This window comes from Sciurus carolinensis, chromosome 2 (genome assembly GCF_902686445.1).
Source record: "Sciurus carolinensis chromosome 2, mSciCar1.2, whole genome shotgun sequence".
Classification (NCBI taxonomy): Eukaryota; Metazoa; Chordata; class Mammalia; order Rodentia; family Sciuridae; genus Sciurus; species Sciurus carolinensis.
This window is the reverse complement of record NC_062214.1, coordinates 118,209,905-118,234,675: the sequence shown is the minus strand read 5'-3', so window position 1 is coordinate 118,234,675 and position 24,771 is coordinate 118,209,905. Positions and strand designations below refer to the sequence as shown.

General features: G+C 40.0%; 1 protein-coding gene across 1 annotated transcript in view; it reads right to left on the bottom strand.

Moving 5' to 3' along the window:
* Nucleotides 1-24,771, bottom strand: part of Ryr3 (ryanodine receptor 3) — a 369,815-nt gene that overhangs the window by 232,957 nt on the left and 112,087 nt on the right. The window contains exons 17-20 of the mRNA XM_047539293.1: nt 23,789-23,907; nt 15,908-16,041; nt 13,931-14,172; nt 4,925-5,117 (exon numbers count right to left, since the gene is read on the bottom strand). Of these exons, the coding sequence (XP_047395249.1) occupies nt 4,925-5,117; nt 13,931-14,172; nt 15,908-16,041; nt 23,789-23,907 (688 nt within the window). The remainder of the gene's footprint in view (nt 1-4,924; nt 5,118-13,930; nt 14,173-15,907; nt 16,042-23,788; nt 23,908-24,771) is intronic.

The window sequence follows — 24,771 nt, the reverse complement described above, 5'->3', positions numbered from 1 at the left end:
TTTTTGCTGACCTGAATTTAACTTATAAGTCATGATTCATAATTGCATCTTTAGTCCAAATCACTAAGACTGGAGAACAATCTGAGTTATGGATATCCTCACATTCATATTTCTTTTTGGTTAATGTCTGATGAAAGCCCAGGGCAGTCCAGCCAGTGCTCATCATGTTCTCCGCAGAAGTATATTTATCTCAGCAATAATTTCCACAGCATTGGCCACAGCAAGCTGGAAATAGCCAAGCTGCTGGTTCCCTGAAATTTAGCCAAGTCCAGTGGATACCAATGGAAAACAAACAGCAACCACAAATACCAACCATTTATGAATATTGTTGTTTCTGTAAATTAGAAAGGGCTGGATACAGAGTTATATAAGATGATTACATGAATCTATGGGGAGTTTATAGCTATAAAATATATGATGTTATAGTAAATAAATTATCAATTTTTTTGTAAAGTAAAAAACACCCAAATTACACTAAATATTGTAGTTTTTGCACAATGCTCTGTGATTCATGCCCTCCTGCCACCATTAAAAGGTGAGACCACCTTTTAATAAGGGCTTCCTGGCATCTAATTACCTGACCCTTTTGGGTTGACTCCAAGGCACATATGACTCTTCTCAAGTTCTGTTCTATATGGAATATGGTGGTTATACTGAAGGCCTACTTCACCACTACCCACAAATTAACCACATTGAGAAGAAAACTAGAGGCACATTCATAATAGTTAGGAAAGAGAACACATATTGATTTGTGGATTTTTGTCAGTAATTACTCATGCTGCCTTTGACTGCACTGTAGGTAAATCTAATTGAAAACGATTTTTGCTCTTCGTGTGCCTTTGCTCTTTGATGGTTGCTGGCAGGGACATCCTAATCAGGTATTATTAACAGCACAGTTTGTAATGATAAAAATAATTACAAAAATTCAAGACTATGACCTCATTAATGACCATTACATAGAAGGAAATGGGACTATGAAAGATAAATCTGATTTAGAAGCCATAGAGAAGTTAAAAACTTCTGAATGCCTGTATGATGTGTGAATAAGACTAACTCTCTAGTTTGGCATAAAAATTTACATCTCACTGAAACAGATGCTATAAAGCTGACAAGTGTCCTACAGCATTGGGAAAAGCAATTTTTAAAGATTTTGTCATTAAACACATGTCTTTTCAATAAGATTTTAAAAATTATTTAACCAGGATAATTAATATCCTGGTTTCTGTTTCTAGTTTTTGGAAAACTGGACTGAAGTAGTATGAAGAGTTGCTGAGTTTCTGCAGCAAAATATACTTAACTAGCTGATACAAGAACAAGTATGGGTTTATTTACCCAGTTGGTAAAAATAAACCAGTTGGCTACCCTCAACACAGGAGCCGCATTGACCCAACCAAGGACATCAAGGGATGACTAGATGTATTTCAGTCATGTGAATTTCCCAACTACCTAGGCATTGTGATTCCACCTCTCTTTGAACCATATCATGCTGTGAGACCAAGAGACAGGAATGTGCCAGAGTTAATGGTTTCCTCAGGGACAGCAGGCTTGAGTGTCATCAAGCCCCCAGTACTGCACTTCAGCATACCACCTATTCTGGCAATTCAGACTTAAACTGTTGATTCTTCAAGTCAACATCTGGACCCTTTGGTTTCTTAAATTCTCTCAGAACTCATGCCTTTACATGGTTGGACCTTCTCATTTTTCTCATCCTACAACTTTGCCTTTGTGATACCTGGACAGTCAGAAGACTGCATCACCTGCTGACCTAGACACAAGATGCTAGAAATGTCTTCTACATGAGGAATTCAGTCACCTATACCTTTATGTACTAGGGGCAATTCTTTGTCAAGGTAGGGTTTCAAAAAAACCCTACACGCCCTAAAAATTATAGACGCAGAAATCCCACATCATTTTTCTAAGGACTAGAAGGATGAGCCAACCATTAACAATTAATATGTAACCTGTAAGAGCAGATGTAGTGTTCTCTACACATAAGATATACAGAAAAGTCCATTAACCAACAGTAAAGACCAAGATTCAATCTCCAAAGATCTGAATTCACTCAAGTAATTTTCTCAGGTGACACACTTGGGTAGTAGGTGTACTATCTTTGAAATAAGTTAAAACCAGTGAGTAGAATGTGGTCAAAACAAAAACCGGAAGGGTGCTAATGATGGGTGACAGGTCATCAACTACCCAAGCAAAGTGGTCTTGGGCACTGATGGCTCAGGGTGGTCTTGTTTTTCTAGAGAAGGCAGGTCAAGGGTGGTGACTGAGATGTTGCTGTGCTGTTCTACTCAGTCTCTCTATTCCTGGGGAATGGAATGGGTAGATGCACAGTGGGGCTCATACTGGGTTCCTCCCGACCGCCACAGGTCTTTGATCCAGTCCATTTTCTATGTGCTCACTATCCCTATCTTTCAGTAGCACTCTTTGCTTTCTACATGCTCCTATGGATATCAAAGGGGATGTTGCTATGTTCAACCACATTAAAAAAGAGAGTTGGGAAGAAATATTCTCAACAGAACACAGACCAAAAATGGCAATTCTTGAGGACATAGTGACTGGGGCTGATTTAAGATTCCTGGGCTTGGAGCTATTTTATTCCTAGTAAAGCCCTTACTACGGTGGCTCTCCATTTGTTATAAGAATCTCAAACAATATTAACACTTAATTTCAAAATACATCCATTCGTGTGCTGGGGATATAGCTCAGTTGGTAGAGTGCTTGTCTCAAAATACATCCATTTACATGAGTATGTTTATAAATATGCACATATATAAACATACACATATCTGTCTCAAATTCTGAAGGTTGAGTATCATTTACAAAGGATAATTCTTCATTCCTAGATCATTTATTTAATGAAACAGAGTCAAATTTTCATCCCCTTTAGAAAATATATAAAAATGTCTGGTTTTATCAATCCACATGAGGATTATAACATTATTATAGTAGTTTCACTCTGTAAGTTCCATCACTTGGACATCTGGAGTTCTAGAATGGTTTCTTTGTGGTCCCAACTCTCAGCTCCTGTCTCTACAACTCCCCTCCTTCCATGGCCCTGTCCACCAACTCCAAAGACACTAGTGTAATTCTAGTGTTGATTCCAGCCTTCTACTCAATTGACTATAGATCTCTTTAAAATCCAGGAATAGAGAATGACTATGACAATTTTGGGAAAGAAGGGTTATTGTGGAGCCTTGCCTTACAGATATTCAAATGTATAATAAAGCTAAAATAATTAAAATGGCATCCAACTGGTGCAAGGAGAGCAGGACAACAATGAACACACACCCAGTGAGAAGATAAAGAGAAACAGCATGCATAGTACAAGCCCAATTTACTGTAAAATATTTAAATGTGCCTATAAAAAGGTAATATTATCATCTTTGCGTGGCACAGTTATGGGTTCTTGCCATTTCCTCTGGTTCAGATTACTACTGTGAAGGGTAAAAATAAAAACGAACTAAATATTAAAATGTAATCACAAATTGGAATAGCTAAAGCCAACAGAAAATAACTTAATAGTCTTAATACACGAAGAATTGTCCAAAAATTAATATCAGAAAGGCCACCAACACAAATTTACCAAAACAACAAAAAACACTGGTTTGAAAAAATACTTCAGAACAATGAACATTAACCAAGCTTTGCTATGTTAGTAATTAAACAAAAATAGATAATTCAAGCTCTAAGATACAACTGTTCCCTAATTGGGAAGATTAAAAATAACCAGTAACAGTAAAAGTTAATGAAGATTCAATCAGTTGGGCATTCCTGTATTTTGCTTTAAATGACACTGTGGGCCCAAAGTATCTGAAATCTTTGGAGATGCGTTTCAGACTTGGTATTCTTCAGGGTTTAAAACAGAAATAAGGTACATGTAGTATAGACATATATTAAGCAAAGTCTCAGTCAGATGAGGGGCACTAATATTTCTTCAGTTAAACATATAAATATTCACAAGCAGTAGGAGAAATAAGAGACTGAAAAGAACTTCATTTATGTTAATAGCTTGCCTTAAATGAGTTTAGGTTATATTTGCTGCAAAATGACGTTATGAAAAAATTTATAGTTTTAGATTTTGAAGTTGTTAAGATATCTGTGTTCATGCAAATTTCCTAAAAATCAATTTGACCACATAATTATAAATTTAGACTTTATAAAGTTCATACATTTTTCAACCTTCTAGGAGGAATAAAATAGAAACACAAAAAAATGAGTTACGTGCAAAGATGTTCATAGTCATTTCATTTATAATAATACCAATAGAATTGGCATCAAAGTACCACAAAGCAACAGTGGTATTATGGGACAACCTAATAAAGAAGTATTATGTGACCATAAAAATCATTCTGAGGATACCCAATAACTTAGGAAAAGGATCATTACGTATTGTTGAATGACAAGACACAAAACTTTATACTCCATGTGATTGCAATTTTTTTTTTTTAAAGATCAACTTTTATTCTTTTTTTTTTTTTTTACATAGGGCAATGATGTTTATTTTTTTTCCCTTCCCCCCCAAAGTATGCATGTATTTATAGATAAAAAGCACTTGAAGAAAATACACTAAGTGTTAAGAGATTATAGCCAAGCACAGGAATTACAGGTGATTTTTACCATATTACTTATAATTGTGTCTTTCAAGGTTTTTATGGTGAATATGTAATTATTAATTTCCTATACAGGATTGATCTGTTTATCTGAGTATAAGATATAAACCCTGCAGTGGGAATGTGTTCAACAAAGGTATGGAGGGAATGACTAGTTGCCTCTTGCTCTACAACATTGCTTTCTTGGGGCAATTTGGCTGGTGGGACTGAAGCCCTAAAGGAGATCACTGGCTCCTCAGTTCCTGAGGGTGATGTGGGAGGTAGGGATCATAGCTACTTTCCAAGAAACCACAGTCAGAACTTACTTGACACCTGCTGAAAAGCTCATCACAGGGAAGAAGAGCCCGTCAGTGTTGAAGTTCTCAAACATCCCCTGCACAGGCTGCCCGTTGATGCGGAAAGAGATGCTGGGCACTCCGAGGTCAAGGCAGCAGCTCACCACATCATCTGACTTCAGCAGATGCTGGTTGATGGAGGCCACAGCTCTGGGTATCCGGCCTGGTGAGCAAAGAACAGAAAGAAAGCTGCAGGACTTTGGAGGCACTTACCAGACTGGTGGAGAAGCTCAGAGGCCACCACTGGGAGGTGGGGATGTGTGATGGGCACACACAGGGTCTGGAGATGCTACTGTATTGGAGATGCAACTTTGTTTTCTCTGTGTGAGATACGTAATGAGAAATGATTTTCTAAGCTGGCCTATGGACAGACACATGAGTGAGACAAGTCTCAGGGGAAGCCCTTAGGCTGCTAAGAATGAGAACTAAGAAGAACTCTGCCTGTTTGGTGTGTACTTCCTGTGCTGGAAGTAATGGACAGCTGCTTCTGCTGGGTGTAGTAGCTCCTTAGAGGTAGGGGTGTGGGAGTCTGTTTACCTGTGAGTGCCCTAAGACCTTGCTTTCTTTCGTTTCCTCCAAAAGAAATAGCCACTCTGGCATAGATACAAAAGCCAACCAAGGGAAGAACTGCAAGATCATCTATCCAGAAAACTGCAGCATAGCTTGATTTTTTTGTTTTAAAGAACTTTATTATCTTGGGTAAACAGGGATACACGTTGTCAATTATATTTGGTAGTGGTGATTAATTTTTTCATATCTTTCATGAGATGATTTATCATTTCCTCATTTCCTGAAGTAGTGACCTAAAGTGGTGAGAAAATGGCCTCTCTGTTTTTTTTTTTTTTTTTTTTTTTAACCTCACACCATCCTATTCTGGAAATTCTAAGAGTAAATTATCATAACCATCCCATCCATCCTCCTACCAGGTTTACATTCCTACTGTGAAGTAGCAATAGTGGGGCAGAAGCTAAGTATCAACACAGGATTTCAGGTAAGAGATAAGATACCTTGTTTCTTGATTACAGAAGTAATAATGTTCATTATAAGCTTGTCATTTACATAGAAAAGTATAAAAAAGAAAAAATACAACTCTGTAAAATGTTTATAATAAAATGCATATGCACTCATATACACCTTTTATCCAAATTGAGATATGGTGGATTTTGTACCTTGTTTTATCTACCAGTCTGCCTTCCTCAGGTAGAAGCAGCTGCTAAATCTGCCTGGCAGCATGGGGCAAATACAGATTTGGAGAATGAAAAGGGCACTAGATAAATGGGAGAGGAAAGAGGAAAAGCAGTATTTGCTGTCTTTGCAGAATGGCTAGTTTGCTAAGGCTGGAATGTGTTGATTAGGGGTGGAGAGACAGATGGGTGCAGCAGTAAAGCTGGGTGGGAACACAAAACTTGTACCACCTGCCGGGCAGGAGAGACTCCACACAGTACACACAGTGCATATTGGCCTGTTAGTCTGGGGGTGGCCTACCCTCTGCTTTTATGACCTCAAAACCTTACTTTACTACTGTGAGGAACACGTTTCTCATTGTGGGACCCATGGTAAAATTTATTTAAAAACAAAACTGACCCAAACTCACAGTTTGGCATCTTTCCAATTTCTCCATTTGTTTCCTTCTAGCTCATTGTGTGGAATATAGGCATGCTGAGTCCCAGAATCTTTTATTCCTTCTATTAAAGTCTATTTCAAAAGCAATGTATGACATTTAAACTCAGAAAAACTTACTATGTTTGTCTTGCTCCTAGGAGTTGATTTTCCTATTTAAAAATGTTCTTTACTGCATAAAGTGCTCTTTCCATTAATTTAACTTCTAGAATATATCATTATAATCATTTTAACAAATCTTAACAGATCTGTGATTTTGGAAACCCCAGGGAATAACTGAAATGCTACCTTGGACAATTACCCTTAAAAGTATCCAGATTCTTGATGGATTAAAAAAGCTAATTATAAGGTTCTTTACCTTTCTGAGAATCATACAAACCAGGACAAAACTTCCAGTGTGTATTACCAATCTCCTTTGTTGTCTCTCCCTATCCTTTCAGAGTTCTCTCTTAGTTTACGAGCCTTATCCCTGAAAGATAAATATCCCTAATTTCTTGGAGGATGCCCTTCATCTACCAGCAGTGATTTGATGCCATTGGAGGCTGAATTCTGTGCTTTATTTAGCCTAGGACGCCAAGCTGCCAGGTGCCTTCCAGGGGAAGGATGGTGAATGACGTTGCCTCTTACCTCCCTTGTTCTAAGAGTCTGGGCTCCAAGTAGAAGTTTCCTCTGGAACATTTGCTCAGATCACCTATAGGCTAACTGAAGCCACAGACAGACACTACTTTTAAGGTGCCAATTGCAGAGAATACAGAGTTGAGACTGAACTTACTTAGAAATTAAAGACTGTTGATAATTACTGGATATAAAGCATATACTCAGCAAGTGCTTACAAAGCACTTACAAAGTACAAAGCCTACCTATTTGAATAAAAGAGCCCATTTCATGTAATATTTATGTTGTGAAAGGTCATCGATGAAGTGTATCTAATTTTTAAATGTAAGTAGCACGAAGAGTTTGAAACTGGGAAATGAGGCAAATGTGGGATTGCTTTTGCACTCTCTATTCTGGAATTCTGCCTCCATTCAAAAGTACAATCTCTACTCTTGTGAGAATGTTCATAACTCCAAATTATTTGGAAGGGTTATGAAGCCCACATTTACATAAAATGCAGTGCCGGGCATGGCAGTGCACACCTGTTATCCCAGAGACTTGGGAGGCCAAGGCAGGAGGACAGCAAGGTCAAGGTTAGTCTTAGCAACTTAGTGAGGCCCTAAGCAACTCAGAAAGACCCTGCCCCTGCCTAAAAATAAAAATAAAAAAGGGCTGTGGATGTGGTTCAGTGATAAAGCACCCCTGGCTTCAATTTTGAGTACCTAAATAAATAAGCAAATAAATAAATGAACAAGATGCATATCCTTTGAGTGCTCTGTAATGCGGTGGCACAGGGGTAGGAGGATCCTTTGAGCCACATAAGGTTGAGTTAAATCCCAACTCTATACCTGCTACCTGAAACAGGGCCTGTGATTTTATAAGAGGCCCATCTGCAAAAAAGGCACAGAGATGCAGGGAGAGAACATGTGAAGAGAATTGTTTGTAGAGATCATTGTTATTCCTATGGTTTTAATAAAATGAACTGAGGTCCCATATACCACTCAGAAGGCAGGATAGTGTGGCTACTAACTGAAGTTTCTAAAACCAGACTGCCTGGGCTTGAGTCCTTGCTCTGTGACCCATCATGTAAATTTGCATAATTAACTTAACTTTGTGCTCTTTAGTTTCCTTTTTTGTCCACTGGGAATAATAATGTTACCTCATTATTGTGGAGTTTCCAATCAATTGCTTCTTATAGAATGATTAGAAGAGCACCTTCCACATTGTCACCTATAAGAATGCTATTGTATTTATTAACCACAGAAGTCCTAATTTCTAGGGTAACAGTAGAAAAACTTGCCAGAACATTACAGAAATATACTTTTTACAATACTTGGAAAAAAAATAACGATAAGAAAATTGTTAGCATTAAGGGCTCAGTCTAAAAGTTGACTTAAAATCTATTCCGTTCATCAAAATGTAATGGTAAAAAACACACACTTTCAAATGTGCTTAATACATTTGATACTTCGAGAACAACCAGCAGAAATGTGATGCTGTACGAGAAAAAGCAAATGTATTTCAGAGTTTGTTTTTAGAGCAGTCTCAACTGCTTTTTAACATATTAAGAACTCTGAATGATCCTAGAGAACATCCGCTGAGAGCCCACCGAGTTTTGCCAATCTGAAGAAGTGTGCCCTGATTTAAAGGCTCAGGCCCATCTGAAGGGCCCAGAGCTTGGAAAGGTCAAACCAAATCCAGGGCTGTCGTCGGGATCTTATGTGTTCCCTAGAAGTCTGTGTGTTAAAGGCTTGGTCCCCAGTGTGGTGCTAGGGGGAGGTGGTGAAATCTTTGAGATTGTTATGGTTTGGATCAGGAATACCCCTCAAAGAGTCATGTGTTGAAGGTTTGCTGCTACTACGATAATGTCCAGAGTTGGGGATTTTGGAAAATAATTGGATTATGAGGGTTTTTGACCTCATCAGTGAATTAATCCATCCACAGATTAATAATTGGATGACATTCGTGGAAAGTGGTGAAACTATAAGAGGTATAAATAATCTAGTTAGTTGGAGTGGGGCCTGAGCAGTGTGCCCTTGGGGATTGTATCTTATTCCCAGTTCCTTCTCACTCCCTCTCTCTGCTTACTGGCTTCCAGGAGCTGAGCAGCTTTCCTCTACCATGCCCTTCTGCCATCATGTTCTGCCTTACCTCAGGCTCAAAGCAACAGAGCCAGCTGACCGTGGACAGAAACCTGTGAAACTGTGAGTCAAAATAAATCCCTCCTCCTTTAAGTTGTTTTCCTCAAGTATTTTTCCCAGCAACAAAAAGCTTATTAATACAGAGATGGGACTTAGTGGGAGGTCTGTAGGGACATACTCTTTGGGAGACTGTGGAGCCCTGGTCTTTCCCTTTTCTTTTTCCCTTCCTGGAGATGAGGTGACCAGTTTTATTACACCACCTGTTCCTGTCATGATATACTGTTTTACCACAGGCTCAAAGCAACAGAGTCATTTGATCATACACTGAAACCTCCAAAACTGAACCAAAACAAGCTTCTCTTTATGAGTTTAGTATCTCAGGTATTTTGTTATAGTTACAGAAAGCTAACAAACCTTTTAGGATAAAGGCAAAGGTCACTTAATTAAATGTTGCATATCATCAAATTAACCCAAGGATATATGACTGCAGGATTCAATCCTTTCTGATGAGTAATGTAGGCAACTGTGGTACTCAGCATTTTCATAGCTCTAGGCACTGCAGAGTTTGGCATTATAATATAAACACAAATATTTAAGCATTTAAAATGAGAGAGGAGTCAAAGACATAGAAAAGCTGCCATTCTAGTGATATTCCTTAGATCTCTACATAGCACTGGGGTGGGAAAGGTCTGACCCATACTGGGCTATGTTTAGATAGACAAACCAACACCCTGGGACTCATCTTGGTAGGGAGATAGGTAATATCCCCTTGTGCAAATTTGACTGCAGAGATAAATTTTCTTGATGAGTCAGTAGTCTTAATAACCAGGAAACCCAAGTTTACTCCATCCATTCACTTCTGAATCAGTCATCCCTTGGAAAGATAAATGCTTCTGCTTACTCCAGTTCTGCAGGGGAAAAAGGGGTTAACAGGAGGATGATTTTCTTCTGTGAAACTGCTCTCCCCAGCCAGTAACATACTGCAGGCTCCTCTGAGCTGAATTCACTCCCAACTGCTATCTCCAAGGTCACACAGAGGCTATTCTCAGGAGAGAAAAGTGATGCTATCACAAAACAGTGATTCCTCCAAAAGGAGATCACAGGGCTGCGCTGGTCCAGGATTTCATAGACTCGGGATGTGGTTGATGAGGGGCTGTTTCCGCAGAAGAAGCTTGGAGGTAACTTCATAGGCTTCCATGGCTAAAATAAACTATTAAGTCTGCTCTCCCCCTATTCAGGAAAAAAGCTCATGTGTACTCCCAGGATTCTACTTGAAACTTCCCCCATTCAGTATGGGACGTGGGTTTTATATTCCCTTAGGTATTACTGAATTGGTCTTGAAGTAACTGGGACTCTGGAGTTGGTCTTTACAACTACAATGGACTTTACAGAAAATGAGGGAGAGAAACTGTGTTCATTGTATATCTACTGTGTGTCAGAGACTTCATATTCTTTATGTAACTAAAATTTTATAAAGCCATGTTATCTTTCCAGGTTTTTTTTTTTTTTAATATTCTTCTTCTTCAAGACAAGGTCTGTGTTGCCCAGGCTAGTCTTGAACTCTTGGGCTTAGGTGATCCATCTCAGCTTCTTAAATAGCTGGGATTACAGGTGTGTACCACCCTGTTAAGCTCTATCTTCATTTTATCTGAAGAAACCGAGTCTCTGAGAGATTAAGTCATTTACTTAGTGTTAAAAAATCTGTATGTGGCAAAGCTAGGATTCAAACCCAGGCCTGGCCCAAAGTCACACTGTTTTTCTTAACTCTTTCCATTGACAAAGTGTTAGAAGAATTGCAATTATTTCTAACTACTGCAACATCTGTTGTACTTTAATAAGTATGTTAAAGACTAGTTTGAGGCAGTGGTTTAATTTATGCACAGAGATAACTTTAAAGTTAATGGACCTGGACATTTAAATCTTGAGGAAAAGAAGAAAAATCGTTGCAACCAACTTCCAATCTCTCTCCCTAATCACCTTCCATTCCTTCCTATAGCAAGTTGTGGTGTCATTTCCATTCCACTTCTTTATCAGACAATTACCCTTTCATCAGAGAGTCTGAAATTCACTGCTGTCCTGGTGGGAGTCATTAACAGAAGCCTTATTTCTTCATCTGGAGCACATACTGACATATTTACCTGCAGTGCCTTTTGCAAGATATATGTTTCCTGTATGCTGATTGGAATAGTCAGAATGATGCCCAGACTCAAGGAACTTTGTTTTTAGTGACAATGAAAAGTATAAATCTTATAGACACTGGTTTCCTCACATCTCATTAGATACTAGAAACTAAGGAATGAAGTCCCTTGAATCTGCCTCTATGACATGGTATTATCAGTGTGTGTCATGTTCGGAGTCACAGTGAGAAGCTGTTAACAGCCCTCTTCCCTCTTCTCCAAACAAACAGAGCCACTGATGATGAGGAGAAGCATGGGCCCAGAGCACCTGATTTGCTTGCTTTCAGAGGCCACAGGATAGGAGGTGGAGTAGGGCAATTGTATACTTTAGGAATGATAAACAATCAGACAGGATGTTCAGGTCCTTAAATGCACAGATAGCATCCTTTAATTGACACATCACTGGTGGGTTCTCTGCCTTCCTACTGATGTGTCCATTCCTCAAATGTCTACAAATGGACATAGGGATTCAGTAAGTACCCTATGTAGTGATGTGAAGTCTGGAAAGGGCTAAGTAAATTTTTTTTCCTTTGAGAATGATTAGCTTCTTTTTGCAACAGGGTCCAATTTGTTTCACTCAAAGGCCTAGAAATGCCTCATATTCCCTAATCTAGGTCCATACAGAGTCCTTCTCAGGTGTAGTATGGCTCCAGAGAACACTGAGTTATGGTGACAAGGTGGCAGTATCTGAGTAGCAATTGGCAGTCAGGGTAGAAATTATTTCACTAGTCAAAACCATTAGTTCCCTCCCAGACAATCCTATCAGGGACTGCTGATGTGGTAGACATATCCCAAATCACTTCCCCAGAGAGGGTTTTTTTTTTTTCCTTTATATTTTTGTAGTGGGGATTGCACCCAGTTGCGCTCAGGGGTACTCAACCACTGATTCACATTCCCCACCTTTTTAAAAATTATTTTGAGACAAAGCCTCACTAAGTTGGTTAGGGCCTCCCTAAGTTGCTGAGGTTGACTTTGAGCTCGTGATTCTCCTGCCTCAGCCTCCCGAGTTGCTGGGATTATAGGCATGCACCACAGCACCTGGTCCCAGAAAGCTTTTTGAGAACCTTACGACATCTAATGAACACAGGCAAATGGTTCCTTCTATACAGTCACAGGTTCAGTGACTCCACAAGAGACTATGGAAACCAAGAAGGGAAGATGCAGCTTCCATGGAGACCAGGCAAGGGAGTTGGGAGGATGAGAGAACAAGATTTTCCCTTTATTCAACACCCTACCATTTTGCCTTAACTTTCTTCTGAATCAAATTGTTCCTTCCGACATGCAGAACAATCAGACTTTCTCATCCTTTCCCCCAAATGATCCAGGATAGATGTACCTACCAGTTTATGACATTCCAAAAAGTTTTAAAATGTTTAAACTGAATGTAAAACAGCACAAAAATAACAAAATCCCATAACTGAAAACTGTTCCACTACAATAAGTGTGAATCAGAGGTGCCAACACTGACATCAGGCAACTAGGTTTTAGGCTAAAAACCAAGGGAAAAGGGAAATTAGGGTTGGCTACATGGTTCTGAATACAAAAGAGCACACAGTACATAGGCTTATCTTGTAGAGACCAACTTTTCCTTCACACTGGATTTAAGGAAGAATGTGTGTCAGGGTTCCTTATACAAGAGGAACACAGTACAATGTTTACATAAGGGATTCCAATAAGGGACACAATGCCTCCAACTGTAGTTTTGCAAAAGAGACAGAAAAGACCTGCTTTAGACAAAGAACAGGAGAGGCTGGCTTTTGCTCTGGGCAGAAGACTGAGAGTCTTGTATTTTCACCCAGACAGAACCAACCTGTTCCTCCACAGGTAGGGGCCATGAACCCACTTGGGAAAAAGCATCAACACTAATCTCAATAAGGGAAGTCTTGAGTTCTTAAGATTAACACCTATGTGGGCAGAACTGACCCAGACATATCAGCAACTGTGATAGAAAGCAGCAGGCAGTACTGATAAGACTCTGGACTTGTGAGCAGATCAAGGTCTTTTCTAGTGTAACTTTGAATGAATTTCTTAGGTATCTTTGTGTCTCAGTTTGTGCACCTGTAACATGAAATCAATACTTTCCACCTTACAGGGTCATTGTGAGGATAAAATGAGAAAAAAATATATAAAAAGTATGCAAAGTTCACTGCCCAGTAAATAAAGTTGTCTTTATTTTTATCCTAAAAATCTTGTGCAATAAGGACTACATACAGGTTCTGATCTTGAGAAAAGTTAAGTGATTGGCACTGGATCATGTAGCTAGGAAGCTGTCAAATAATGGTTCAAATAAGTCTCATTTAAACTCAATGCTCTTTCCACTTAGCCATCTGAGACCCATGAGTCTGTATGATTTCAAATTAAAGTAGTAATTTCAGTATGAACAGTTTGAGGATCAATTATTTGCAGTAAGAGATCAAGGGCTGATACCTTTGCAAGGAACTCACCTGACCAAAGGTGAAGTCCATCAAAACCATAGGAATACAGATCATCACCAACACCATTGCCTCCCCATCCTTCTCCACCTCCTGGGTATGGGGCATAGCCTGAGGAGGAGGCCCAGCCAACACGCAGATGAGTGGGCTCTGCTGTTAGGAAGGGGTCCACCTGGTCAATAATTAGCTCAAAGTACCACTTCTTGTATTGGGCTGAGCCCTCAGCAACTCCCAGGAAGATGTTTGGCCGGATACTGAAATTAAACACAGAACACAAGGTACTCACAGAAGCTAAACAAATGAAAAAGCAAGTTGGACAGATCCAACAGGAAACATTGATCAATTAAACCCAGGACAAGAGCAGTTTTATGTTTTTTGTTATTGTTTGAAAGCAGAAAAAGCTTGCAGACTTCAATACTAGGTCAAATTCTTAGGTTTTAGGGAAACATTAATTCCACTGTAAAATATAAAGGATGTTTCTTTAAATATTCCATTCAAGGCAACACATTTATCCAGTACCAACCGTGGGCAATGATGCCGAAAATATTATACAGTGTTACATGATTACAAACCTTTGTGTCTTTCTGTAAGTGAAAGAAATTACTTACTTCAGTTCCATCTTCTGGTAAATTGGTTTAAGCACCCTCATTTTCAAAAAAGCAGCTTTGTACCCCAAGCATTATTAATAACAACGACCTCTTAGAAGTCACTATTAGGCAACCTTGTTAAGGGCAAGAGGTTTTTAATGTGTTCAGAAAAGTGGTTAAAAACTTGCAACGGATTAGAGCTTTTATGTTTGGAATCATATCCTTAGAGATGGACTGTTCTGGGGCTGGGACCATGTCCTGCTCTGAGTGGGCAAGGAAAAATTGGGCTGTACCAGGAGGAAAGAAGTCTGTGACCACTCTAGACCTCAGAAGGAAGGCTTTCCCCTCACTACTGTGAATTAGTGGCAGGTTTAGGAGGAAAGTGAATGAAGAACCTGAGGCCTGCCTATTCCAGGCCCAGAGAGTTCACAGAACTCATGTGTGGCCACATGTATGGACCAGCAGATGAGGGGTCCTGCTGGGCTCATACTCTTCCTCTGTGCCTTCATGGATAGCAGCCAGGCAACTGGCCATGTGCCAGAGGATGTAAGAAATCATGGTATCAACCTGAGATATCCATTCTATTAAAATATTTTAGAATGAAGATTGGTATATCAAAATAAATGTTGCTTCTACTATAATAGGAGTTATAAGGTGTGCATTCATGGCTAACAAAAAAATTGCAGGCTACTTCAGGCGAACTTCTTTAGCCCCTACATAGGAATTATCCTCTATCCACAGCCATTTTAAGGGAAAAGTTTGAGCAACTAAAGGGTTGGAGTGCAAACTGCATATTTCCCCCCTCCCCCAAGTAATGGCATGGATTTATTAGAAGGGACAGGAAAAGGGAAAAGAGCACACTTCCAAGGGAGAGAGTGGGCCCTCTCAGAGGGGAGACGGGTGGTGTACCCCTCCAGCTTTTGGGGTCCCAGAGGAGCTTCCACAGAGTTCTGTCCAGGTCCACCTTTTGACTTTTGACTTACAGCACAGAAACCACACAGACTGCCTCAAAGAGAGGGCACTGCCTGGAAGAGAGGATGGTGTGGTGCTCACGGAACTGGAGTTTAAGGAAACCAAGTCCCCCATTTTTGCCTCAATTTCTTGTCCCCTTAATTGGTTTATTACCCTTTGAATAGCCCACAGCAAGTTTTCTCTGAAGGTCTTGATGTTTTGGTTGCCAGGGTGATTGGGGGTTGTGACAGTTTTGGTGATAGAGAGGATCCAGGCCACCTGGTAGGGTGTAACCCGAGCTTATCACAAGTGTTTGCTCAGTCTTATACGTTCGCATTGCTGCGAACACTATGGGTGAGCAACTGGAGTTCAGAGCAGCCCTATCCTTCCTGATGGTATACAAGATGGGAAGAAGCTTGCTCGGCATCTGGATTGATGGTGGCAGCCTTACCTGGTCACATCATTAATTAGCCGTGTCTGCAGGAGCAGGTTTCTCCGAGGCAGCAAGTTGTCACAGATGAGATTCTGATTGGCTCTTACTGCAACCCCATTGCAGAGACAGAGGGAGCATAGGACATCCAGAACCTGCAGCGGGACACACCCACCAAACCTCAGGACCACTAGGAGAGCATAGTGAGTAGGACCTAATCGCCACACAGGAAGGCAGCCCGAGTGAAGAGGATGGGGATGGGTAATGGGTGGAGAACCAACTCAGTGCTGGAGGAGCCTTACCTCTGTGCCAAGTAGGAGTGAGTGATGTCCCAGAGACTGCTGCCTCTTGAGGTATTATGGTTTGAATATGAGTGTCCCCCTCAAAAGCTCATGTGTTCACATAGGAGGTGAAATGATTAGATCATGAGATCTATAACTGAGTCAGTGGATTAGTCTGTTTGATGGGTAATTATTCAAACAGATTTTTGTAGGAACTATATCCAGGTGAAGTGTGGCTGGAGGAAGAAGGTCACTGGAGACATGCTCTAGGGGTTTTATATATATTGTCCCTGGCTCTTTGCTTTGTCTGCTGCTTATCTGTCAAGAGCTGAGCAGCTTTCCTCCACCATGCTCTTCCTCCATGATGCTCTGCCTCACTCAGGCTCAGAGCAATGACGTTGGCCGACCATGAAGTGAACCTCTGAAACAGTGAGCCAAAATACACTTTTTCTCCTCAAGTTGTTCTTATCATGTATTTTGATCACAGTGATGAAAAGCTGACTAACACATGGGGAAATGGAACATGGTTTCCTTCTGGACCCTCTGCCCTAGTCTTGTGCCCCATACCTCCATGTCACCTGAGGTCACTGTTCTACAATGAATAAAAGCCTGAACTCTGAAGACACACCATCCAGTCAGGGCTAGGGCTAGGACTAGGGTATGGTGAGGCAGTTAAGATACAAAATCTAGGCACCACTTACACCCAGAATCATATAAATGCTGGGCAGAAGAATAAAAGGCGTTCCATAGTTTCTCAAACAAACTTCAAACTTCCACTCAGCCCTGCTGATACTTTGCACTAACAATTAGGTGCTGAGATAGTCTTAATGAAAAAGTACTTGAATCCCATTTGGTTATAAGGTCCTTACTTGCAGCAGGCTTGGAAATCTTAGCTGGTAAGGCAGATTCCCATTTCTGGGTCTCATGCTGTGATTTCATTAAAACTCACTGAGGTACCCTTAAATTCCTGGAAATTAGCATTCAAAATATTTCACCTGCTCTCCTCCTCCCATCTGGAAGGAGAGCAAACCTGCAAGAGCCCAGGTGGCCCATGAATCTAAAAGATCCGTCACCAAGCTGCTTCTGTTCCTGTTTGCCAGCTGCCTGGGAATTGGGATCAGTCTCTGGCCTAATCCTGCAGACTGCCATCTCATCTGCCCTGTCTCATTGTGCCACATCCTCTTTCATTCAGATTTTGTGTCTGTATCATGGCAGAGAACACTGTGTAGGGCCAGGCACTGTTCCACTCTCTTTGCCCCAGAGGGGAAAATGAGCAAAGAGCGACTGATAAATAACAGCCACAGTGTGGAAGGCTGCACTGATGGGGAGGGGGGGAGCTGCAATTCAGTCTTTCAAAGTGGCCACCAAAGATTCAAGGCTTAGTGGGGTTGGATAGCTTCAGGTTGCTGATGGCATTTGTGTCCTTAATTCTCACAAACCAATTTTCCACCTGACTCCCTGAATGTCAATTTTCTTCCAGATAAATACCAGGCACATTTATGGGACAAGCAGAAAAGAATCCCAAAGGCAGTTTTCTGGGGGACTCTTAGCATTACCACTCTACGAAAGAGAACAACTGTGGCAACTTGAAATCCAGAGGATAATTTCTCACTCTAAGAAAAGAGCCATAGACGACCAGGGAATGAGCTGCTTTTCATCTGGCCTATCAACATGTTTTCATCTGTTCCGCCTTGAAGTGATGGCTGCAGGAGTCTTGCTGTCACAGCCAGAGGAAAAGCAGAGCTTAATCCACATACAATAGGAACAGCAGAGGGAGAAAGGCTCTGCAGAAAGCACCCAGCCTAATGGAGCAATGCCTCACCTATTAATAAAAGGTGCCATAAAGCATCGGTTTGACAGTGTTTAGGCTTTTAGCAGGCATTTCTTTGTGTTAAACTGGGGAATGGGGGCAAGTTCTCTTTTCTAAACAATTTCATGTAGGCAGGGCTAGCCCACCACAGGGAACACACATGGTGCCTAGAGGTCATCTGTATTTTCAGATTGACAGGGAGCATCTCAGTGACTTCTGAAAAGCTTGGCAGGTTCTGCTGAGAGTTTATCTGATATAATTTCCTTCTTCTCTTGAGCCCCCAAGGACACTGCATTTCCCAGCCTCCCTTGCAGGTTTGTGGGGTCATATGACTGAGTTTGGGCCCTTGGGGAGTAGGTAGATGAGATATACATCACCTTCAGGCTAGGTCTGGAAAACTCTCCTATAGAGCCCTGTGCGTGTGGCATCTCTCCCTAGATGTAGGAACTCAACAAAAGACTTGGCAGCTCAAGGGTGTCCTTACTCCAATCCCTGGACTGAATTGCCCAGGAGCTTGCTGGAAACACTGATGCTCAGAACCCCCATTCTTACTGAAGTAGGGATTTTGTGTTAACATAATGCCCAGAGGTCTCCAGGAGCTTCATGAGCACATTAGTCTGAGAAGCCCTGCCCTTAGAGAACATCCATCTCTCAATGTACACAGAGCAGTCTTCCCATTGACTGGGCTTAGTCCAACTAAATCTCTGTGCTAAGTCACTGAGAACATGGGGTTGTCTGTCTTAGGGCTAGGCTTCCCTAGTCAATGGTCCTTTTTGTGGAGTTCATTTGTTTCTGGTTGTGATTATTTCCATCAGTGACCCCACTTTTCATTTAAGAGCCTCTCATTTTGGGATGGCATCAAACTAAAAACTTCACAGCAAATGAAACAATCAAAAGATTGAAGAGAGAACCTACAGAATGGGAGAAGAAGTTTGCCCCCTTGCCTTGGATAGGGTGTTAATTTCCAGGATATACAAAGAACTTATACTTAACACCAAAAAAAAAAAAAAAAAAAAAAAAAACCAAGTAACCCAATCAATAAATGGGCAAAGGAATTAAACAGACACTTTTCAAAAGAAGAAATATGATCAACAAAAACATGAAAAAAAAGTTCAACATCCCTAGCAATTTGAGAAATGCAAATTAAAACTACACTGAGATTTCATCTCACTCCAGTCAGAATGGCAATTATCAAGAACACAACAATAAATGTTGGTGAGGATGTGGCGAAAAGAGTACACTCAAGTAATGTTTTTGGGACTGCAAATTGATGTAATTTCTTTAGAAAGCAGTATGGAGATTCCTCAAAAAGCTAGAAATGGAACCACAATTTGACCCAGTTATACAACTCCTGGGTATATATCCAAAGGATTTAAAATTAGCATACTACATTGACCCAGCCACATCAATGTTTATAGCAGTACAATTCATAGTAGCTAAGTAAGTTATGGAGCCAAAGTAGGTGCCCATCAACAGATGAATGCAGAAAGAAATTATATATATATATATATATATATATATATATATATATATGTAAAATGGAACATTACTCAGCCATAAAGAGTGACTTTATGACATTTGCTGGTAAATGGATGGATCTGAAGACTATTATACTAACTGAAATAAGCCAATCCCAAAAAACCAAAGGTCAAATGTTTTCTGATATGTAGAAACTAATCCACAATAAGCAGGGGTAGATAGAAGTTCCACAGATTAGATAAGGCGAGTGAAGGGAAGGGAAGGGGGATAGGACTAGGAAAGATAGTGGAGTAAATCTGACATAACTTTCCTATGTACTTATATGAATACACCACAGTGAACCTCACTATTGGATATATCCAAAAGACTGGGGTCCTAATTGGAATAAAATATATTACATGCTTGTATAATTATATCAAATGAACTCTACTGTCATGTATAACTAAAAAGAACCAATATAAAATTAGAAAGATACTACTCATCTCATTAAACATAAACTATTTGAAAACAAAAATGAAACCATAAGCAAAGTCTCTCATTTTGCTTTTATCTCCATTATTCTTTATACGATGGGAATTCTATTTTGAAGGTAAATACATATTGTGTCACATACCAATGGAAACATTGTGTGAAAAGAGTCTTATTTTAAAAAAATGCTAACTGTACTTCTGTGATTATTGTTTCGAGTCCTATATTTGAAAAATGAGTGCTCTGCAGTCCCTGAAAAATTCTGGCTTCCCTGTTTATAAGAGCTGAGTGGGTGGGAATGTTCCCATATTGCCATGGCTGCCTTGAAACTCAACTGATTTTATGGAGCTACTGGAGCAAAGGTGTGGGAGTTAACAGTTTGCTTTCTTGCATTCATTCTGGGTTGCCCCAACCCAGGCTAAACTTTTGATTCTCATCTATACTTTCTTCAGACCAAAGATATTATGATTTTACCATATATTTTTCTCTCAGTTGGCTTTCAATTCCTTGAGAAACAAAGAAGATAATAAAAAAATATCTGTTGTGGCTCATCTGCTTTGAGCAGATTTGGCATAAGGTGACTGGGGGATATACTTGGTTTTTACTAATAAGAGCTTACTCCATGGAAAACTATAGGGCAATTGCTAAAATCTTCAACCATGATTCTTTTCATCAAACAATAAGATCAGTGCTACTCAGAAAGTGTGAACTGATAAGCCATGTGTTTGGCATGCTGAGTACTGTACATATATGAGTTTCCATCAATTCAAGGAGAGACAGCAGTGAATTCTGGTTCTACTCATTCACACCTTTTATTAGTTTATGAAACCTCTGACAAACATGTCTGAATGCCTGAATTTAATATCTGAGCTTGGCACCACAGAGGTTACAAAGGTGGTGCCCATCATGAAGGAACTCACAGTGAGTGAGAGAAATATATGTGTGAAATTAACTCTCATGAAAGGCAGATTGCAACAACCATGGTGCAGGGCATCAACTCTAATAGAAAATACCAATTCTAACTAGGATCAGAAAAAACTTCATGGACAGAATGGCACCTAAATTTTTATCTGCCCTTCAAAACTTAGTTTATGTTTTAATTATCCAGAGAAAAATTTGAGGGGTCCTGGAAAAGCAGTAAGCAGGTACTGAAGGATCCACAAAAACAAAGTCCCTGAAAGGTTGAAGGGCAGCGTATATTCATATAAAAGGGGGGTTCTGCCAACCACTCTTGACTTTTCATTCCAAAGACTGTTACTTCCCTATAACTTTCTGACCCCAAATTTGATCATGTTTTAGATGAGTGGAAATGCTTTCTATGGAAGCAACATAACTATTTTAGAATGAAAGTGGTATGAAATTTAAATTTTTAGTATAAAAATTGCTGCCCTTCTATATAGTCTTGATTCTAAGTACTACTGGAGGTGGCGTGAGATTGTCAAATTGATGAGATAAACAAACCTTTTCTAAAGGAAACATGTCAACCCTGAAGACCACTGTCATGGATAATAGGGGCCCTCAAATTTCAGTCTGAGAACTTATTCTTCTAGTTGTGAATTTTCTACTGTGAAGAGTTTCATATTTAAATAAGTATAAAAATAAAAACAAAAATTAAACACATTCAGGATGGTTGGGCTCTGAAAAGTTTGAAAACTTTAGCTTGAGAAACACTGGGAAGAAAATTAAACTTCTGATCCTAGCCAGTCATTGGTGAGGTATGAGGACCCTAGAAAGCAGATTAACATCTCAGAACCATGTCCCGGCCTACTTATGCCTTCATTGAGTTGAAGTAATGATGCTACTTCAGAGGGCATGATGAGGACTAAAGAGGAGGCACAGGAACATGGTCATTGGTGAAGTGCAAACTAAATATTAGTCGTCATCATTATTGTTGTTATAAGAAGACTTCTGGGGTCCTCATGGCTCCAGAATTCTCCATAGTTTGAGTTATTGTCTTTATGGAAAACTACATAAATGGATCAGAGACTCCTGGAAAAGCATCACTGGAGAAAATGGCAGCCTGGATAAGAAAACATTTTGTGGGCATCTTCCAAGCAAAGATGAAATGTATGGAAGTCTAGCCTACACTCAGCAGAGTATGTTCTTTCCAAAATGACCACAAAGACACTGGTGATGATTTGAGTCTGGGCTTCTCTGAAAATAAAAGGTATCCAATCAAATAATCATTACTGGAGGATCTGAAGTCATGGCAAAACAGCCTTGGCTCAAAATTCCATCAAAAGATTAAAAGGGGGATTCTTGATGAGAATCTTAGGTACCAAGACCCACACTGTCTCAACTTTTGCTACCTTGTCAAAATTTCTCAAATAGTCCTGTGGCTCTAGAAGATGGGAGACTGCCTTTCTAGTACACTCAGTAACTCAGCAGATTAGGTATTGATTTGTAGCCAAGTACATCGACATTCTAGGCCTCAGTTTTATCAGTTGCGGAATGGGCAGAATAGTGGTCAACTTGCTGCGAGCTACATCCACTCAATGTTTTGTGGGTTTTGGTTGAATGAGGCCATAGAAAACAGACTGTTTATGAAGTGCATTATGTAATATCCTAGAGAAGCCCCTGGGGCAGTGAGATGGGAGCAGCTTTCCTGGCACAGGCTGCCCTGACATCTGTATGTAGATCATGGATCATACCTCCTATTACTTGTGGTTTATCACTTATTCTTATTACACTGTGCTGACAGGAAGGAACATGTTGGAATGTAGAAAAGCTGGACAGAGGCTGGAGCCTCATGCCTGCTTTTGATTTACCACATTTGAGAAAGCAATTATAGACCCCACATATTTCTTTCTGTTTTGCCAAGCAATTTCACAGATGCTGAGGTCCAGGGCTTTTCTGTTTCCTAAGGATATTGCATATCATGTAGTCAATGCTGTGGGAGCTTGATCTCCTGGACTCGTTGAGATGCGTCTCAAATATGCAGCCCTCTGAACAATGGTGAGGAGAGAAGGCCAGTGACTGAGCTGATCTTTCTCTACTCTGTAGAAGCACAGCTGCTGTCCCACATACCCAATCATGCCACCTGCTTTTAGAATGTACCTCTTATCCTATGAATTACTTGCCTACCTACTAATTAGTCAGCATAGCCCCAATACATAGTCTATATATGAGAAGTCAGAATAAAACTCATATTTTTATAGAGTTTCTTAATATGTCATTGCATCTTAGAGATACAATTCCATAAAAACAGATATGTTAGAGTTCTATGAGACCTCAGAAGATTGACTTGGCATTCCACCTTAGTTAGGGGTATTGTCCCTACTTTACCCATGACTGTGGCCCAAAGTCACACGGCTATTTTGTATCAAAGAGAGGGATTAGCAGCTTGGGTCTTCCTCTTTGCTCATGCAGAGTTTCTTTCACTTGCCTTGGTTTGACTTATTAAATCTGATTTCATTAAATAACAAGTCAAGTTTACCAAGACTTTCTACATTACTTTAAATCCAATTTCCATATATCTTCTCTTTATTGCTTGGTATTACAGGTTTCCTGCTAAGTTCCTAGAACCTAGGTAGGAGCCAGCCTTGAACAGCTGGACTTGGACAAGGCCCAGTCTAGTGCCCATCAGTGAGCTGTGTGTTTAGGGCCAATGATGATGAACAGGGCTTAGGGAAGTTGGAGGGAACCCAGGGAGACCATAGGAGATTCAGTGTGGCTGCCTGGATTGCAGTGTGCTTATAGGCAAGGAAGGTCTTCCAGAACCTGTTTCCCAAGGTTTTTTTTTTTATCAAAGTCAAGAAAGAAATGAGTCAACATACTCTTAGTTATACATGATGGCTCCTGAGTGGTAGAGACAGAAACGTTGGTAAAGTCAATCACTGTTTGGGTCCTTCTTTCCACACCTACCTTGTGATTCCGCCCATGCTTATCCAGCAGGGAGATGATGGACTTGATGTGGCCCTCGGCTATCAGATTTAAGGCTTCTGGGCTTTCAATCAAAATGCAGTGCAAAACTTCCAAGATACCTACATGAATGTGACAAAAAAAAAACTTGGATGTTAAATAACTGGCAGAACTGACCACAATTTAGAAACCTGAGAGGGAAAAAAAAAATCATTCTGAGGGGACAGAATATCATCAATCTTTGAATCTATTAAACATTCCCAGCCAGAGGACATGCAATCATCTCTGGTAGACTTGAGGAGCCACGCAGTGTGTAATATGGAGTTGAGTTTAATCAGTACTAACCCCATCTCTCTCTTCCTGGACAAAGACATGTTCTTTATATGCTAAAAAATATATAGAAGCAGCTATAAAATGGAATTCTTAATTTGATCAAACCAAATACTTCATTTAAATATAAATATAAAAACTGTTTCTTACATTTCACTGTAAGTTCTAAAGGTCATTCAAGTAATTTAGAAAACATTTTGAACTTGTCCTCAGAATAAAAGGAAATTATTGGTATTTTAGGTGCACCATAAGCTCACAAAATAAAATGATTTGGCGTTTCCCCTTTTCTTGACATACTGGATGGTTTTCTCTATCAAGTGAAGGCTTGAGAGAAATGACCAGGTGCCCCTGCCGCCCGAGACACACAAAGGTAACATCATCATGAAAATTCAAAGGAAGCAGATGGCCAACAGTTTCATTCCTTTTTTTAAGAAAAGTCCTTTTGATGCTGTTTTTATCTAGGTTTTCATAACTTATCCTACAATGAAATCTACCCAATGAGAGAAGGCACAGAAGAAAAGATAAGCATGGAAAGACCTATGTGCAGATGGGCAGTCCTTGCGGGGACCTTGCCTTGGCTGGTCTATTAAAGCATCTGCTACCTCTGGACTATGACAAAAGTATCAAAACCTTTTTCTTCCCAGAGAGGGGACTAT